The sequence below is a fragment of the Agelaius tricolor genome, unplaced genomic scaffold (assembly GCF_023055355.1).
Source record: "Agelaius tricolor isolate 1412-34295 unplaced genomic scaffold, bAgeTri1.0.p SCAF_10, whole genome shotgun sequence".
Taxonomy (NCBI): domain Eukaryota; kingdom Metazoa; phylum Chordata; class Aves; order Passeriformes; family Icteridae; genus Agelaius; species Agelaius tricolor.
In genome coordinates this window covers 5,280,670-5,300,423 of record NW_027269270.1, presented here as the reverse complement: position 1 = coordinate 5,300,423, position 19,754 = coordinate 5,280,670, and the positions used below count along the sequence as shown (strand labels likewise).

The 19,754-nt window shown below is 39.1% G+C and overlaps 1 protein-coding gene across 2 annotated transcripts in view; it reads left to right on the top strand.

Moving 5' to 3' along the window:
• The window catches only part of COL5A2 (collagen type V alpha 2 chain), a 98,178-nt gene extending 78,958 nt beyond the window's left edge, over nucleotides 1-19,220 (top strand). For both annotated transcript variants that reach the window (XM_071434466.1, XM_071434465.1), the window contains exons 32-54: nucleotides 232-276; nucleotides 717-815; nucleotides 1,558-1,665; nucleotides 1,790-1,843; nucleotides 3,327-3,380; nucleotides 3,496-3,549; nucleotides 4,565-4,618; nucleotides 5,396-5,503; nucleotides 5,608-5,661; nucleotides 5,864-5,917; nucleotides 6,985-7,146; nucleotides 7,247-7,354; nucleotides 8,250-8,357; nucleotides 8,506-8,559; nucleotides 8,886-8,993; nucleotides 9,093-9,146; nucleotides 10,419-10,526; nucleotides 11,361-11,414; nucleotides 12,120-12,227; nucleotides 14,100-14,391; nucleotides 14,554-14,741; nucleotides 16,539-16,763; nucleotides 17,587-19,220. In XM_071434466.1, coding sequence (XP_071290567.1) covers nucleotides 232-276; nucleotides 717-815; nucleotides 1,558-1,665; nucleotides 1,790-1,843; nucleotides 3,327-3,380; nucleotides 3,496-3,549; nucleotides 4,565-4,618; nucleotides 5,396-5,503; nucleotides 5,608-5,661; nucleotides 5,864-5,917; nucleotides 6,985-7,146; nucleotides 7,247-7,354; nucleotides 8,250-8,357; nucleotides 8,506-8,559; nucleotides 8,886-8,993; nucleotides 9,093-9,146; nucleotides 10,419-10,526; nucleotides 11,361-11,414; nucleotides 12,120-12,227; nucleotides 14,100-14,391; nucleotides 14,554-14,741; nucleotides 16,539-16,763; nucleotides 17,587-17,733 — 2,400 coding nt within the window. In that variant the 3' untranslated portion in view covers nucleotides 17,734-19,220. The remainder of the gene's footprint in view (nucleotides 1-231; nucleotides 277-716; nucleotides 816-1,557; nucleotides 1,666-1,789; nucleotides 1,844-3,326; nucleotides 3,381-3,495; nucleotides 3,550-4,564; nucleotides 4,619-5,395; nucleotides 5,504-5,607; nucleotides 5,662-5,863; nucleotides 5,918-6,984; nucleotides 7,147-7,246; nucleotides 7,355-8,249; nucleotides 8,358-8,505; nucleotides 8,560-8,885; nucleotides 8,994-9,092; nucleotides 9,147-10,418; nucleotides 10,527-11,360; nucleotides 11,415-12,119; nucleotides 12,228-14,099; nucleotides 14,392-14,553; nucleotides 14,742-16,538; nucleotides 16,764-17,586) is intronic.
• Nucleotides 19,221-19,754: the final 534 nt, after the last annotated feature.

Here is a 19,754-nt window from a genome sequence, read left to right as displayed (position 1 = left end):
CTTACTGATTGATGTAGTCTGCAAGCTAAGAACTGCTTTGGCATAAAATAATGATGAGAATCTGTGTTCTTGGACTGAGCTGCACTATCACCTCTTGTCATTGACAGATAGGATTTAGAACTGGCCATCTACATTCACAGTACTTTGGAAATAAAAATGTTTGTCTCTAATTTACATAACTATAAAATTATGAATAATGATTTCATTCTAATGGTGAATTTTTGTTCTTAGGGCGTGCCTGGAGATCCTGGAGCTGTTGGTCCATTGGGCCCCAGAGTAAGTGTTTTCTTTCAGAATTTAAATATTCATAACAGTTCTCTGAGGTTGGAAGTTGATGCATGCCATAGACTTTAACAGCTGAAGTCAGTATTTGACCTTTTCCCCCACCAATAAAATGAACAAAATGGTTTTAAATATGGATGTGTTTTAAGCTGGTTTCTGTAAAATCTACCACCTTTAATGATTTTGTAGCTCCTGAAGTGGTGTTGAGTACTAGCTGCTAAATGATTTGGTTTATGCTGTGAATTGAGAGTTTTTAGTTTGCTGAGCAACATATTTTCCCCATGTCTAACAGCAAAAGCATAAAGCTAGTTTTTATTTAATCAGTTCTCCTAGAATTTTTTCACAGGCTCTGCTGCACTTATGGTGTATTTAGGATTTTGTCTACCAGAATTCTACCCTGCCTTGTAAATAAATTACAATCTTCCATTTTGTAGGGAGAACGTGGCAATCCAGGGGAAAGGGGAGAACCAGGTGTCTCAGGTCTCCAGGGTGAAAAGGGGATGGCTGGAGGCCATGGTCCTGATGGCCCAAAGGTAAACTGAGTAGAGATTTGCATTGCTGCAGTGATGTGATGTATAATTTTGATCATTTGCATGAACATAAGAGAGATTTTCAATTATAAATATGAAGGCATCTCCGTTGTATAAGGAAGGACACACAATTCCAGTTATAACAATATTAAAGACTTGCAACATACTTAAATGTTGACAATTCACAGTAGAACTGGGCAAAGCCATTTCTGAACTGCAGAAAACCTTCTAGCAATGGTGTAAGAGCCATGCCAGTTTACACAAAGACACTTGGCAGGGCTAAGCAGTTAAAAGGAAATGCTGAAAGCTTCATGCCTGCATGCATGTATCTGCTGTGGATGTGACTAGGCCAGCAAAGTCAGGTCAAGCAGAGAGTGCCTCTAGTTATGTGAGACCTGTAATAGACATGAGCATCTCTGCCCCTGGCAACTTCTACCTGTACCTAGTTTCTATACTAAACCTATGTGACATCAATTCTCAAGCTTCTTTTTTTGTCTATTTTTATCTCTGGTATGCACTGATTAAATATTAATGTATTTGGAAGAACTACAGTATTACAGTTGAACTTCCTGAGTAACACAATGGGAAAAGAAAAGTATTTGAATGTGAATAAAGTCCAAATTTCAGATAAAATTATTACTTAAAACTGTACCCCAGAGACTTCAACACAGGCACAACATGTTCTGCAGCCTGGAGACAAAGATGCTTCTCAGATGAATAGGCAACAACTTGTCTTTTGTTCCAGGGAAGCCCAGGCCCTAGTGGGACACCTGGAGATCCAGGACCACCAGGCCTTCAGGGCATGCCTGGAGAGAGAGGGATTGCTGGAACACCTGGCCCTAAGGGTGATAGAGTAAGTGTATTTTTTGCTGTCCTCTTGAGTAGCATGACCTGTCCCTTAACACTGCAGTTATTCCAGGGTATGACCTACTCAGCATTCAGTGCCATAACTGGGACTTTCTGGGTGTTTTCCATAGGGCGGTGTAGGTGAGAAAGGTGCTGAAGGTACAGCTGGCAATGATGGGGCAAGAGTAAGTACATCTATCCTTCCCTTTAGACCTGCTCTTCACACACTGTTTGTGTACTGTGCTAGGGGACTTGGCTTGTGGAGTTAAACACAATGCAGTGTTATCATGGTATGTCATACATTTACAGTCATTACCTCACCCTCCAAATCTTCAAGGTTTTCAAAACTGCTGTGCACAACGTTTTGGGGTCTCTGTGTTCCAAGCCCCTATTTGGTATCATCAATAATGCAAGTTAAAAGCTCAATGGAAAGGATTCACAGTTGATTTGGGACTCGTCTAAGTTCACTCTAGTAAAAAATATGAACAAATGAACAGGCAGATCTTCCAGATCTCAGTCTTGGACTAAGACTCCTTCTCCTTGTCTCCATCGAGTTGCCCACAATCTCTCCTAAATTTCACAGGTGAAAATTCCTGTCAGTGTACTAAGCTTCACATAAGCAGTAATTTGCTGGCACTTCTAGAAAGTTTTCAATCTCCATTGCATTAATAAGGTCTCTAATCTGCTCAAGCTGTGTTCAAGACACATTGCACACACTCTGCTGCACAGACAGTTAGTGTGTATTTATGATGGTAAATAGTAATCTCTATTGCACTGGGTTTTCTTTGTGTGCACTGACCATTTTTCCTTCCCAGAAGTTATTTGAATTACTTTTTACATGAATTGAGAATATATCTGAGATTTGTGGGTTGTGCAAACCAGTTGGAGTACTAGCTGCTAAGCATTTGGAAACCTGAGGTACAGTCAAAATACAAGGATCCTTTCTAGACCACATTAATTGTTAAAGAGGAAAATTTTTTCTGAGAAACCCTATTTTACAGAAGCTCTAATAAAGTTATCATCTGTGAGCTGGAATTGGTTATTTAAATCAAACATTATCTAAAGATACAGAGCAGTTCTTAGTCATCGTAAGGGATGTTTAGAGCTTACAGTAGTTAATGAACAGGTGAAGTAATGGTGAGCTGAAGGATCATTATGTGGAGTTGATGGGTTTGGATAGAGAGTTTGCAACCTATATGCCTGCCTTATCAAGGGATAAAAGATATTTTTGAGTAGTTTGTAAGATCTAAATGAATATTCAGAAAAAATGATGGATACTTTAAAACTAATTTAAAAAGTTAAATACTAACATGAAAGAAACAGCACTATGCAAGTGGGAAAAAATACTTGATTCCTTTTTGAGAGAGTAAAATAAATCTGGGGCTTTTTTTTTTTAATATCATTGCCCTTATTCATGAATACTGCATAATGCAGATGATGAACTTAGAGAAGAAAGAGAGAATGAAGGAAAGCAGATATTTTGTGGGGAGCTTGGTCATTGGGAGGGGAAATGCAAGTCAATTTTAGACAAAGAGACAAAAGAAGTTTCCAGAGATAAAGTAAAATTCAAAGGAATGAAAAAGGGAATGGTAATATAGGGGAAATTTTAAACTGTCTTTTTTGGAGCATCACTTTTCTAACTTCCTATCATCTTAATTTGTTCAAAAGGGTCTCCCTGGTCCAATAGGCCCAATGGGTCCAGCAGGTCCCACTGGTGAAAAGGTAAACAGATTCCTTTCCTTGCTGAAGTTTCTTAATATTATCAGATTTCATTAGCATTTTAATGACCAAACAAGTTAGTAACTTGGGAAATAAAATTCTTTCATTTTATTTTAAGGGTGAACCAGGTCCTCGAGGTCTAGTTGGTCCTCCTGGTTCCCGTGGAAACCCTGTGAGTAAACATGCTTTTTTTTTGTCTGGTATAAGTTTACAATATCTAATGCTGATCCAAACTCCAGGCATTTTTCTTATTTGCTGATATATTTTCTCCTTTTTCTTTCCCTTTCTCTGTAGCCAAGTGTAAATTCTGACTTGTTGCTGTGCACTTGCAAAAGTATTACCAGATTTTCTTTCTGTGACCTATACTTGTTTTAGGGCAAACTTTATGGAGTCACCCTTCACTTACCTCACTCCTGAAATGATGCCACCACTTGTAATTGTGTCAATGTTTTTAAAAGCATGCCCCTAACAGATACCACTGCACATAAACAAATATTTAATGGGCAAAGCACAGAGGTAATCCTTAGTTCATCTAGTTATGTAACTCTTGTCATCTTCCATCTATTAGGGATTTGAAGTATTTTAAGGGTTGACTTCAATTAGGGAATTAGAGGCTCAGTCCTTCTAGATCCTTCACACTGCTTGAAATTGATTATGTCCCTGTCATAAATCAGAACACTCTTATTTCCAGTCTTACTTGGAGCAGCTTCCACCCTTTTAGGGAGTGCTGGAGTTGGCAGCCTTCAGCTACTTCTTTTCCAAGCAAATGTTGAGTGGAAAGCTCAGTCAAAGCCTGTTGTGACCTTATAGAAGAGAACATCTTTGAACTACTGTGTTTTTTCCCCAGTGTGACTGGAGTGGTAGGTTGAATGCAGTGTGTGCTCTTTGGCCATCCCTGGAAGGGGGGGTTGGTTGTGACCAGAATTTCTCCCAATGCTGTTTTAATACTCACCTGTGCCTTCCATTTCTGAATTCTTAAAGCTCAATATACTCTTGAACGCATGGCAGTTTTAACATCATAGCTAACATCCTTTATTTCATGACTAAAAGATCATTTGATTCTGATTAATAGAGCAAATGTATAATGACACATATGATGGTAAATAGTTTTGATATATTGAACTGTAACTGATACTATCTGTAGAAAGATGATTTTTAAATACAGCTATTTCAATTTTTCTGCCCAGGGTTCCCGAGGAGAGAACGGCCCAACTGGCGCTGTTGGTTTTGCTGGCCCCCCGGTATGTGTTTTGAACACTAATGAGTTTCCTTTCCTTATGCTATGACACACTTCATTTCCTTCATTATGAATAATATTGTGGTGTTCTGGATCAGGAGTTACATTTTTGCTGCAAAAAGAGCTGTTCTTTCTCCCATTAGTATATCAAGTGAAGGAAAGGGCCAATGAGCACCCTAGACAGCTGAAAAGTGGTTTTCTTGTTAAGATTATGTAATTGCTCACCAGATTTCATATTTTCATTAGTATGTTATGTTGCTCCTTTGAGATTAAAATGAGGGAAGTTAAAATGTGTCTACTGAAGGTAGCAAAGATTTATGCCATGAGTAGTGAAGGCTGGAATGAGGTTATGGACCAGATGGACTGGAATACCCTAAGCTTTCCCACAGCCTAAGTATCCTGTTTCAGGATCCCTTTCACAGTCTTGCACCTGCTTCCCTTGATGGGAAAAAAAGCCTTGAAAAGACAATGTTTGTTTTGTAGCTGCTGAGGAAAATAGAAAATCTAAAGAGAAGAAAAATCTGATCTAGATAAGTAAAATATTTAAAATGGAAATACTGGCTTCACAGTATTGGAAAGATTAGAAAGATATTAGAAAATGTCATGTGTGGTCTTCCAATGACCATGCTGAATTGTTAAAAAAAATGCAGTGTTTTCTGGACTGATTTTTACCCCTGGTATTTAATTTTTACCCTTTTAAAAATTTTCTACAAAATTATTTTGTTAGAAAAGATTTGGTGTTGCCTGCCCTGATGTTTCTTCTAAATAATTTTTCTTATAGGGCCCTGATGGTCAGCCTGGTGTGAAAGGTGAACCTGGGGAACCTGGACAGAAAGGAGATGCTGGATCTCCAGGACCACAGGGTCTTGCTGGGTCTCATGGTCCCCCAGTAAGTACAAATAAAATCTTAGAATCAGTGACATAGGCTGATCTTGTTCATTAAAAAAGTTCTGGGTGTTCACTATCATCCCTCTCTTTCTCCTTTCCTTTTAGGGCCCTCCAGGTGTTCCTGGTCTGAAAGGTGGTAGAGGAACTCAAGGTCCACCTGTAAGTAGATATTATGTGTTGAGACCTGGCTGCAGATAATCTAATACTGAAATTTTATGTAATGTGTGTATTATTTCTTATCTCAGCTTGTTTTGTCAGTATGTAAATATAATTTGCTCAATAATTCAGCCAAGAACATTTGAGGTAACTAGTGCTGTGTTTCTTTTGATAAAGATGGCATTAAAAATGGGCTTTTTTTTAGGGTGCTACTGGATTCCCAGGATCTGCTGGAAGAGTTGGGCCTCCAGGACCTACTGTAAGTTAATTACAATTTTCCTAGTAGGTATGTATTATGAAATGGTCACCAGCAATCTGAAGGTTAAATAAAGCAAGAAAAGTGAAGCAGTGTTTATGGCCTGATGCTACTGAAGAGAACAGTTTGTCAGCACTGACTTCTGTGACTGATTGCTTGCATCATTAAATAAATCTCATTAGTCTTCAGCTTGGTCCAATGCCTGATATTGGTCCAAGCCTTTCCATTGGGGTAAGTAGACTTTCAAATTGCTGCTCAAATTGCTCCAGTGACTTAATTGCTTAGAGGAATAAAAAACCCCAACTTATATTTTCCTCCTTATTTTACTTTTTGTCCTTTTAGTGGTGACTGAAATCATGACAGTTTTTGGAAAAGAAAGAGCTTCTACTGGGCTCTTTCATTGGTGGAGTTACTCATAAGTTCCATTAAAATAAACTCAAACCCACAAACACAAAATCTCTTCTGTTCAAACATTTTCAGAAACACTATAAATAAATACTAGCTGTGGATCAAATTGAGGGTTGACCACACAGAGAACTGTGTCATGTTTCATATCCCTTTTAATGTTATGATGAAAAAAACAACTTGCATTCATTGTAAGGTTATCAAATGTGAAGTTTATGGAAAACTTAAAATGCTTGTGAAGTTTTTTAAAAGTATTTGAGAAATGAACAAAGGTCTGTTGAAACAATAATTTGTACTATGGAAATGACAAGTTTGGATATAAACTTTAGCTTGATGATAGAAAGAATGGGCTAGGGTGCGTTTTCTAGCAGTGGTTATATACTTGAGGTGAAAGAAAAACACAAAAAAGAGAGAAACAAAAAAGGGTCTTTTAAAGAGTGAGTTTGGAATTGAAAATTGAGGGGGGACACGGGTGGAACGTGGACATAATTTGATATTTATTTCATTTCATTTATTTGATCATAAAAGAGATGATAGCTTTTAGCTCATTCCCATTTGTTAGCCTCAGAGCATGCATTTATAGCTAATTGAAACACAGTCCTTAGAGTTTTATTGTCCTGGTCAGAAAAGGGCCCAATGTAATGATGTGTTTTCATTTTTTTTAGGGAGCCCCAGGGCCTGCTGGGCCTATTGGTGAACCAGGAAAAGAAGGTCCCCCAGGTCTTCGTGGTGATCCTGGTTCTCATGGCCGTGTGGGAGATCGAGGGCCAACTGGGCCTCCTGGCGGCCCTGGGGACAAGGGTGACCCGGGCGATGACGGGCAGCCGGTACGTCCCTTGACTGGCCCTCCGCCAGCTCCAGGCTCGCTCTCTTTGTTCATTGCTGCTGACATGACAGTGACATTACTTCCTCCTCTGTGGATTTCAGGGCCCAGATGGCCCCCCTGGCCCAGCAGGAACTACTGGTCAAAGAGGAATTGTTGGAATGCCAGGACAGCGAGGGGAGAGAGGCATGCCTGGGCTGCCAGGGCCTGCAGTAAGTGACCACCAGGCCATGTGCCACCAGCCTGGGATCTTCTGTGTGGGATTTGCAGTGTAGTGCTCTTTAGCATGAGGAGAAAGCTGGAAAACTCCAGTTGCAGGAGTGAATAGAGAGAGAATAGTAAAGAACTTAATCTCATGCAGAAGCATGAGATGGAAGGTTTACTTTGTTTATTTTTTCTGTCATAATGCAAAGTCTGAACCTGAATTAAGAGTAAGTGAATAATGGCATTAAGGCTCTTGCTTAAAATGTTCCTATTTGACTTAAAACTTGATCCCTGAAAAAAACAGCCTTACACTGTCATTAATGTACCCAAATGTCACTTGAATGTGAGTAAATACTCTGCAAGCACTGTTTTATAAATTGTGAACTACAGCCTTCCAAATTGTCACTTGAGCTCTCTTTGCATTCATGTAGGATTTATAGATATTAGTTAGATGGCATAATGATCTAGTAGATCAAGCAATTAAATAGTAATAAATCAATTAGTAAAAAGATTGATATGGAGGAACTGGATCCATGAAGTCACTTTATAGCTAAAGTTCACCAGAAATTTTTCCAGGCTAACAAGGTTTGCTGTTGAGACAGAAAAATCATGTTAATTATTTCAAACTTCATTATATTTTTCTGAAATCTAAAACACCTTACCTATTGCAGATAATGACATCAGACTTACTGATTTATCAGTAACTTCTTAAAAATACAAAGTATATTAAATATATATTCAAATTATGTAAGAACCTTTTCTTTAAATATCAGGGGTTTTTTTTCATTCACAAATGTAGATGGTATTTCAGTCTGGCAGTACTAGTTTTGCAGGCAGCAGGTGTTTAGTGCTGTCTTTGTTTTGTGATTAATATTTTAATATGTATTTGTCATCTTTGTTTAGGGTACTCCAGGAAAGCAGGGTCCCACAGGGCCACCTGGTGACAAAGGTCCCCCAGGACCTATTGGCCAGTCAGGTGCCACTGGGCCTGTAGGTGAAGCTGGTCCAGAAGTAAGTATTACAGCAGTGTAGCATGCAAGAAAAGACACGGTCATTCTCCTTGACTTGAAGTTAGAGGTGGAGAACAACTTTCTAATTCTTCTAGAAATGCAGGATTACAGAGTTAATCAATAGCTTTATTTTTATTCCATAACTCCAGGGACCTGCTGGTAATGACGGTACTCCTGGACGAGATGGAGCTGTTGGAGAACGTGTAAGAATATATTCTCTTCTTAATTTTCTTCTGCAAACCCTCATTTTATTCTTGACTTATTGTAGATTTTCTTTTCATTCAGTTAACCTGATGGAGAGCTTGTTCTGAAAGTGTATCCCAGCTTTGAATATAGTACCTCTCAAAGCTGAGGATGCCTGGCTAAGAGGCTAAGAACATCTGCTTCCACAAACTCAGACTTGAGTTCTTGCAGCAGGAATACCTTTGTAGGTTGCAATTGCTCAAAAATAGACTGGCAGTGCTACACTTTTGTTGCATTGGTCTAGACCAGTCCTCTTCAGATAAACAGTTGAAATTCTGCTTTGCAGGGTGATCGTGGTGAACCTGGCCCTGCAGGCTTACCAGGTTCTCCAGGAGGTCCAGGAACTCCAGGTCCTGTTGGCCCCCCAGGAGATGCAGGTCAAAGAGGTGAAACTGTAAGTGATGCTTTTTTAAAAAATACTTTGTTTATCAAAAACGATTGTGTATGGTTTTCATGCATTGCCTCACATTCTTTCTGTATGCAATCTTTGTAGGGTTCTCGAGGTCCCATGGGTCCCCCAGGCCGTGCAGGAAAGAGAGGTTTGCCTGTAAGTTGCCCATGGTCACTGTGGTTTTGTCTGAGATACCACTGAGGAAATTGTGTGAGGAATTCAGCCCAAATGAGAATGCCAAGCAGGGCTTCACCTTGTGTTCTGGCTGCAAGTGGGTGCAGGTAGTTCTGAGCTGCAAAGCTGCACAGATTTGGATATTTGGATACTCCAGTAGTGCTTTGGAAGCCTCTTTATTTGGAGCATGTTGCTGTCTGGATAATGGTGGGACCTGAGTTAGCAAATGGCTGGAGTCTGGTCTAAATAAGGGGTAAGGAATGGAATACTTAACAAAAAGGGATGTTTTTAGATAAAAATGGCAGAAATACAACAAAATCACCTGTTCCCATTAAAAGACCTTAATTCAACTCATGAACTTCCAACTTCAGTCTGAAAAGGGAAATAAACAAAAATCCTCTTTTTTATGTTACATAAGTCTTTTACATTCCAAGCCTGGAACAGAAAATTAATTGCAAACTTGGGAAATTCAAAACAATGTTGTCCTGTCCCTAAGCAGATGTCATTTGAGAGACAGTAAAGTTTATTGAGTAGTTAGTGATAATGATGCCATAGATAAACTATTTAGAATCTGGCATTGAGAAATTTAGCATGTAATTTGGGCTGAGAAATATAGAATTGAAAACAGCAGCCACATTTTGCAAGGATTCTTGAATTAGTGTAAGAAGTTTGCAATTAACAAAGCTAACAAGGAAATTGTGACAGTAATAGGAACAAAGTATTTGTGCTGCCTGGATGTTGTTGTCTGTAGTTAGGGAATGTAACTTCAGTTGTATTTTAATCATAATGAAGGTGAAAGAAGCTGTGAGAAGTAAAGATGCAGCCTGGATGATTTCATACTAAAAATATGCTTTATCATAATGAATCTGTGAGAGATCCTTAATATTTCAATCTCATTAACAAAAATCATCTGCCATATACAGTAAGGTGAAAAAATACATTGATATTTTAAAAATTGGTTTTCTAATTTATTTATTATCATTAGTACAGTTCCATGGGGTTTTTACTGTATTATGTAGCTAAGTAGAGTAAATTTGCTACAACTGTATTTAAGCACAGCACAGTTTTCTGTAATTATTTACCTATTCTTTGGTAAAAAGTTAAGATTCTTGTAGCTGCTTCAAGATCATCATCATTTCCATCTCTAAAAGGGAAGGAGGTCTGAGTCCAGTGTCTAAAATCTAATGAGAGAATTTTGAGGTTGGAGTTTTTTTCCCATTTCAGAATTTTACATTTCATCATTGATGTTTACAGGGTCCCCAAGGACCTCGTGGTGACAAAGGTGACAATGGAGATCGAGGTGATAGGGGCCAGAAAGGACACAGGGGTTTCACTGGACTTCAAGGCCTTCCTGGTCCTCCTGTAAGTTGTTCTGCTTTTACTATAATTTTATTTGCTTGGTACTTAAATGGTGTATCAGGAACATAGTTATTTAAAGTGGAAAAAAAAGCAAACTAGTTATTTTTCCCCACAAGGTGTTTGAGTGGCCTGGTGTCTGTACTTGCTAATATTTTTGATGCAATTTTGAAATACTGTTACATGATGAGGTAAACCTCTTGTTGCAAGATGTGTGTTGTATTCTTGTTCCCTTTGCAAGGCCAATCCCTTACAGTTAAGGACCTGTCAGCACAAGATGGTCACAAAAGCTGGTAGTTTGAGATGAGCAGCTTGGAGTGTGAAATGCTTTTTGGCAGTGTTTGAATTCATTAGAGTCAAGGAACCCAGTGCAAAATCCCAAAAGGACTGTGAGAGCATCTCTTTCTAATATTTTCAAGAACTTTGTGATTTTGTTGTCAACTGAATGGAAATATCATGGAAAACTTGCTCTTTTTTTAAACGTTTATTCACTGGTGCTGTGCAAATGCTGGAAGTTTCAACACACAGGAACAGCAGCAACAAAGAGAGCCCTACACCCAAATTACCTTTTCACCTGGTGATAGATCTGTCATTTACTCTCTTGTGAGCCACTTTGATTAGAAATACTTCCAAACCAGGGCTTTTCTAGAGAAATAGCTTTACAACCAAGCACCAGTGAATTTAATTAAGTTACTAAGGGATTAAGATAAAGGTACCACCCATTGTTTATGTACCTTTTAGTCCTATTCGTACCAAATTGTATGTATCACACACTAATGCCTTAAAACTAAAGCAATATGCTCTAAATGGCCCAATAATATAATAATTTCTTCTTTTTAGGGTCCAATTGGTGAACAGGGCAGTCCTGGCATTCCAGGCCCATTTGGTCCTCGGGTGAGTATAACTTTTAAGGTTTTACTTGCTTGGGGTTTGTTTTTTTTTTCTTGCTCAGATGTCTATTTCTGCATCACTCTTATTTCAATGACTTTTATTGACTTTGATATCATGTGATCATTACCCTAATAGCTTTTGCTGAGACATCACCTTGTCTAATATAGTAAAGCTTTGTCATGAGTGTAGTTTTTTGTAGCTAAAAATGTTGGCTCAGAATGTCTACAGAGCTGCAGTCTCTTTTTAAAGATACTTTTGCTGCAGCTGATACAAAGCCATGCACGTGGCAGCTCTGCCACTCATCCCCCATGTATGTCATTTACTCAAAAATAAAGGAGAAATACTGTCCCTTGGGAACATCCAAGGGAGGCATCTACATCTACCTCTGAGCCTGTATCTGAGGGTGTACAGAAGCTACTCCAGTCTGCACAGCATCTGGAACTGATCTCACTTAAATGGGATCAGTTAAGGAAAAAGATATACATCTGAACCAAGTTATATTATCTGAGGTGATTCAGTTCAGAAGAGCAGCTTTTAAACTGCCTTCTTACTTTTACAGAAGAAGAAAAAAGGTGATTTTTAAAAGTTTGGTAATAGGCACAAGTAATCAGATTGGTTCCTGACAAGATATTGCATATAATGGGCTGCTTTGTAAAAATTTGTTACTAAATGCTAAAATGCATTCTATCTGTCTCCTATATTTTCTAGGGTCCTCCAGGTCCAGTTGGTCCTTCTGGAAAAGATGGAAGTCCCGGTCCACATGGGCCAACTGGGCCACCTGGTGTTAGAGGGACTGTGGGAGAGGCTGGACCTGAGGTAAATTGATGGGAATACGGGGGAAAAAGTTATCTTCAAATAATCAGATTCTTTTTTATAGTCCATCACATTATTTTCTTGAACATCTATGAGCTCGAGACAAACGATAAAATGTGGTAGTTTCTCCAAGAAACATCCAGGGTAACTTTACTGGAAGGTTTCATTTCTTACTCATTTCCATCTTCTGAAGCTGGGATGATCCTAGCCTCATCCACCTGTGCTCTTTTTAGGCTGAGCTGGATGTAGTTCTGTGGGTGGCTTACTGGATCCTGCTAGATCTGTGGTCCAACACGGCTGTTTGGCCACTTGGGTCCTAAACCTCAGGCCCAAGCACAGGCCAGCAGTGGCTCAAAGCTGGCAGTCCCAGGGAGTGAGCACAGCCACCTGCCTGACTGCCAGCACCCTCCTCCACTGTGCCATGTGTTAGGGAAATCCTTCACTCCAAATCAACAGCCCAAACTCTAACACTGAGCCCAGCTGACCTTCATGCTGGGCTGAGGTTTACAGACACCAAACCATGAGCTGATTCACTACTGATGAAAACTGGTTTGATCTGTTTGGAAAGAGTCCTAAACCTTGCTGAATGCCCCAGGCATATTCCACACACACCAATTCAAAATACTCAAAAAAGGGTAGTTAAACTATTTGAAAGAAGATAAATTTTTAAAAAATTAGAGAATTTGAGAAAAGAGTGATCTGGGTGGTCATGGGGAGAATTAAAAAATTGATATTGCTTATTTTGTGGAAGTGGTAGAACAAAATAATGGGCAAGAAAAGGCAGGCAGTTTTGGCTGTCTTTTTCTGGTAAGACATGGGGGTTCCTTGTGTTTATCATGTGCTGATATTCTGTCTATTTCATTTGAATTTCTGCTAATTATCAGTATCTCCACTTCTGCCCAGACACCAAGACCTATATGAAAAGTCTATGGCAGAGCATAAGAATATAATTTGTCTCTTTCAACTGTGTAAAGAAACCACACAAGAAATATCACATTCCAGTATTTTTAGTTTTGCTTTCCATGGGAGCTTGCATGCAGCTGTAAGTTGGAATTAAAAAGCAATAAATAAAAGTTGAGATTTCACTTTTCAGACACAGTGTGTGTTAGTTTGGGTGTGTGCTCTGTATGTGCATTTGGAGCACTAGTTGTGAGTTCTGAAGTAATGACTCTCAAAGGAAAGGCCAGTTCTGATCCACCACCTGGTGCAGCAGAGCATCAAAATTCACCTAGAGGTACATTACAGACTTTGTGCTGCCAGAGAAGGGCTGGCAGGGTGAGATGTGTTTATTAACAGATATCTTCTCATGTGTCCTGGTTCATGGTGACAGAAGGACCTCACAACCCACCATCTGGGAAAATTTACTTAGTCAGGAAAACGCCTGCTCTTCCAAGTAAGGATGATGTAGATTCTGTAACACAGAAAGACCAGAGTTCTGTGGCCAGAGAGCTCAGCACTGTGCTGGATAAATATAAAGATGTTTCTAGTGCCAAATTTTCCATCCAGGAAAATGATCCAGAGGCAACTTATAGAAAGCAGGAATTTTAAGAAACAAAGTTGTTAGGCAGGGATCTGAACAAGGAGGGACAGGTTTAACAAAGGAAATGAGGGCATTCCTTGGAGACCTTTTCCAGCTATTAGTCTTAAAATCAGGAGTAAGAAGAAGTCGAGCAAGGCATTAAGGCAATCAGAGAGGACATGAAGCAGAGTGAATACATACCTTAAATGCAGTTCTTTGAAAGGTGAATTCTTTATATCTGAATTTAGAGTGACTGGCCCAGAAGTTTTTGGGGTTCTTTGGTGGCAGGCTTTGCTGTCATTTGGCATAGTATTTACTCTACTGGATATCTGTTGCCTTCTCGTTTTGAACCTTAGGGCCCACCAGGTGAGCCTGGTCCTCCTGGCCCTCCAGGGCCCCCAGGCCACCTCACCGCTGCCATCGGTGACATCATGGGACACTATGACGATGCCATGGCGGATCCACTCCCAGAGTTCACTGAAGATGAAGCAGCCCCTGATGACCACAACAAAACAGACCCAGGAGTCCACGCCACGCTGAAGTCTCTGAGCAGCCAGATCGAGACCATGCGCAGCCCCGATGGCTCCAGGAAGCACCCAGCGCGCACCTGTGATGACCTGAAGCTGTGCCACCCCTCCAAGAGGAGCGGTGCGTGGTCACACCTCTGCTCTGGGCCCTCTGAGCCTGCCTTGTGCCCAGCATGGCCTTGGGCACTGCTTTGCACTGCTGCAACATCATTCTGCTTGTGTCTTCCCAGTTGTTTCAAAAATCTTTGTGATGTAACACAGTCACGTTTTATGTTCTTCGCAGGTGAATATTGGATTGATCCTAACCAAGGATGTGTTGAAGATGCTATAAAAGTGTACTGCAACATGGAAACTGGGGAGACCTGCATTTCTGCCAACCCATCCAGTGTGCCCCGCAAAACGTGGTGGGCCAGCAAGTCCTCTGACTTAAAGCCTGTTTGGTATGGCCTTGATATGAACAGGGGATCACAGGTAAATAAATACTGACACTCTTAAAATTGGCTTCTGTGCATTGTGGTTTGGAACTTTATCTGTTGCTCTGAGATGGTTCTGCTACAGTTACAACATTATACCTGATGATTGACTGGCTTATAGTCGATTGTTAGTATCATATAATAAAGATAGGAAATAACTGGGAAAAAACAATGCAAGTGCATCTAATGCAGGATTGGCTAAAGCAGACCACTGCTGGACAAAATCATCAACTTCTCTAACAGTCTTTTACTAAATCTCTGTCTTGTCTTAAACAACTGTACTTCTACCCTGATACATAATGAGATCCCTGCTGTTTTAATTGAATTCTAATCTTCCTTTTAGAAAACTTAATACTGCTAAAAATTACAAAACTTTATAAATTTGTTTTTGAATGAAAATCTCATTGCTATCATACGATCAGGTTGATCCGTGATGAATCCATCAGTCTCTAGGCAGATAAAATTTCACTCACGTTTCTGCTGGGGTTTTCCTCTAGGATAACTTCTAAGATTAGGCTTAATGATCCTGACAAATAACAGAAGTTTACCCTATGTGAAGTATATAATTTATTAACTAGTTTTTGCTATTTTTATTTCTAGTTTATCAAAAGCACAGAGAATATCTTCAAATGTTATTTCATAGAGCATTATTATCTTTAAATTCAGTATTTGGTGCGTGAAAAATAACGCTGTTATCAACTGGATTACTAAGAACAGTTCAGAACATTAACAGCTGAGAACAGATATGATATTGATGGCTTTTTTGAGAAGCTTTCACTTATTACTAAATTCAGGAAGTCTTGCCATGACCTAACATATCCCAGTTGATGTTTAACTGCCTGCAGAGCTACACAGAGGGGTTTGCAATGCAGTTGCTCTGTGGAGGAACAAATTATCTTCAAGACTAAAAAAAGAATATTTCAGTATTTTTGAAACACTGTCAGATTTTGTAACTAGTATGAGCTATATAATAGTCAAGTGCACTCCTTATGGATTCTAAGTAATAAATGTGTCCAAGATTACCACACTTTATACATTATGACAGTACCAGTATATAGGATTTTCTCTTCACCGTTTTCAGTGAAATGTATAAATTTTTAGTAATTCTTGATTGTTGTTCTTATGTTGGATTGAGTCATAAAACATGAATAAAATGGAGCCTCCATGAACAGGGTAAAAAAAACCTGAGGAATTTCAGAATTTGGCTTACTGGTAGAAAAATTGATTGTTTTTTACAGAAGCACTGACACTTTGTGAAACATTTGTCAAACTTGTGTGCCAATTGATTAGTTTATAAGGCCCATATGCAAACTTTGTTTGTTTATAAGGCCCATATAGTCAAACTTTGTTCTGCTTCTAGATACAATACAAACCCTACAGAAAACAAGTTAATGAATTGGCAATATATCAGGTGCATTGTAAAAGATGTTTCTGTGCTTGATGTTTCTAACCTGCTTCAAGGTTGCTTTAATGCATTATTTCATATATAAGAATCCCTTTCAGAAATGAGGCAGAATTCATTCCAAAGCTTGGCATATCTGTGGAGGTCCAACTTCCTCTGAGTTCAGTTGCAGAGAATTATGATCAACATTATCCAAAATTCTCCCTGTTACAGAATGTCTAATTTTCTTTGTCCTATCTGGTGGCAAATGACAAAAGAAACCACTCTTACATTTTATGTAATAGGGCTCCTACTGGTCATATCTGAAAGATGACAATAATGGCAGATGTTTCTAAATTCATCAACTCTTAATTTCAGTGTCCTGTTAATTGACCTATTTCTTTATCTCCAAAGTTTGTGTATGGGGATACAGCTGTCACTCAGATGACATTCCTGCGCCTCCTGTCCAAGGAAGCCTCCCAGAACATCACCTACCTTTGCAAAAACAGTGTTGGGTACCTGGATGACCAGACAAAGAACCTGAAGAAAGCTGTGATTCTGAAAGGGGCCAATGACCTGGAGATCAAGGCAGAGGGAAACAGCCGCTTCAGATACACTGTTCTGCACGACAGCTGCTCTGTAAGTTTGGGGGCTTTGCCCAAAAGGACTTTTGCACATTTTCACTTCTCTCTTGAATTGGAGAAAACACCCATGCAAGGAAGTAATTAAAATTCTGCAGGATTTTGTAATGAATTGTAGACATAACTGATGAAACAGGGATTTTGTTATAATTCTAGCTTCACATAATAAAAGTCTGCACTATTTAGTGGCTATTTGCAAATTCCTTCTTAGTGAGGACACTGAGATACCCATCTTGGCATTTTGCATTTCCCAGTACTTGTTTAGCTCTGAGCTGAGTGGAATCGTACAAACTGGTGAGATAAACACAAACTTTTGTCTGCCAGATGGGCAAGATTATTGCAGCAGTACTGTGGAGGAAACTCACTGAGCTGGAAAGGAAAACTCGCCCTAAAATTTTGTGGTGAGCACGGAAAACAGAAAGTAGTAGATTTTTCAGAAACTTGGCAGTTTCAGCCAAGACCAACATACTGGCAAATATTCCTAAATCTAGTCCTGCATCTGAAAAAAGTTAAGTATGCTCTGTGCTTTAAAGTGAACCCACAATTATGGGTGAAGGCACACATTATGAACCCGTAGAGAAGAATTTCATAGCATAAGAGAAAAATCAGCCCTGATGTGTCAGTCTGAGAGATCTGCTCATTAGAGACATTTCAAAATAACCCAGGTGCAGTGCAGACAGCGTTGCTCAGTGTTACTCAGCAAAGGTGCAGTGACACCCTCCTGAACAATCAGACAACTGACTCACCAGTTGCACTTCAGTCTGGTTTTGACATGAGCCTTGGCCTAATCTTTATTTTTTCCCCCCTTCTTTTCCCTCTAGAAACGTAATGGGAACGTGGGCAAGACAGTTTTTGAGTACAGAACGCAGAACGTGGCGCGCTTACCCATCATCGATATTGCACCGGTGGACATTGGCAGTACCGACCAGGAATTTGGAATTGAAATTGGGCCAGTTTGCTTTGTGTAAGAGCAAGGGGGGAATATAACACATTACCCAGCAACAGCAGCAGTTAAACATGAACTTAGACTGATTGAAGTTAATCCTGAGACTCTTGAAGTAATGGCTGATATTGGATCAGCATTGTATATACAGCTCTTTCTAAATGCCCGGCCTCCTTTTGAATATTTATTTTACTTACAAACCTTCTGTTTTCAATGATTGAAACCAACTGTTTAATACAATTTTAAGAGGATTGATGACAACCTTCTAAAAGTAATATGAATCCTTTTCCTTGGTTTTGTTTCAAATTATTTTGACATTTCCAGGTATTCAAAATAGATAGATTTAATGTGGAACTATGTAAAAGCTCTAATGATTATTTCTTTTGCTTTGATGTGTACTGAATAACAGAAAAGTAGAGCACTTTTGTGAACCGTTGGCTGTATTTCAATCATACTGCTCCCTGTACCCCAGTTTGTGTTCCTGTGGTGGCCATTCACAGAAAGCTGTGTCTTCTGTAAAAGAAAATCTCTTCAGACAAGACCATCTCAATTTGGCATTGTTTTTCTTGCACTTTTCTATGTAAGTCTGCTCAGAAGAGTGATCCATAGCCATAGTTAATTTATGAAGTAAAAATATTACTGGGGTAAATATGGGTGTCCCATAGTAGGGGTGTCCCATATCTTAACTTTTAAGACTAGATTTCACTTCTCACAATGTATCTGTGTAATTCCATTAAATTATCCTTAATCTTCAAAATATGTCTTAAACCCAATACTTGTTGATTTTCCAATATTTTCCCATCTAAGAAGCCATTACGTATCAAATTATTCAGATGTCTTATATATGGTGCCAATTTCTGTGTGTTGCAGACCATTCACATGTATACCAGACCAATTGCTAATAAAGAAAGTTTAGAAATTCCTTGGTTTTAGCTGACATCCAGACATGCATCACCAGTAATTTGACTTGCTGGCCTTGAGTTGTCAAGGCAGGAAAGTTCCATCATTTCTTAGCATAAGCTACCTCATCTCTGGAAGTTGGGATGCAATTAATATTCCTGGTTTTCTTTTAGGTATTAAAAGGTGCTATGCTTCTGTTGTTATTTCAAGATAGGAGATAGGCAGGGCAAAAAAAAAAAAAATCAAAAAGTGATGGTGCTAAATGACTCTCTAGAAGGCTGATGAAATAAAGATGCCTGCTGTCAATGTCATGTTCAGAGCTTAGCTGTTAGGCTTGCAGTGTTTGAGAGAACAATGTTACAGTGCATTTAACTGTTGGTCATTCAGTATATAGAATGTTTTGTACCTCAACATGCTTTATTTTGTAAAGTATGTGGGTACAAACTTACTTAGGTTTTTTGTTTCTTTACTGCATCTGTGCTCTCCACGTTTTTTTGTTTGTTCCTTAAAAAAAAAAAATAAACAGCTGGGGCTCTCCCTAAAGAAAGTCATGCACATAGCTTTATTCATGTATCTTTGCAAAGCATTTAATTAAATACATGCTTCTCGCTATGTAAGTGGTTTCCTTTTTGTAAAACTCCTTCCAGTGTGTTCATTCCATATCAGTTCATTCCCAGGAAATTAAAAATAGAAGTACTTAATTGTTGTTTGGTTGCTGTTTGCATAAATCATTTGCAAGGCATTGTGAAATATTTTGAAGGCAGGAGTAAAGGAGTATTTGTAAAGTACCTTCTGTGTCAGTTTTTACAGATAGGTGTCAGTTGTACGAAGGAAATCAGCAGGCCTAGATAATCTACATAAGTAATATTATTCGAGACTCCAGAGAGAATTTTTATTCAAGAATGAAACATGATTTGGCCAGTTCTTAGTGGCAATAGGAGTTGACACTGAGAGGAGACAGCTTCTGGACAAGACATAAAGTTGCATTTGTAGTGAAGCAAGCAAAAACTTCCCTTTCCCCCTTCTGTAGGGGCAGGGTCTTGGCAGGTTTCTAGATTGTCCAAACATGTGTCCCTGCAGGGGAGGTAAGGGCTGGGAAGCTGACAGGTTCATGCTGATGTGATCTGTTTGCTTTTACTGCCCATG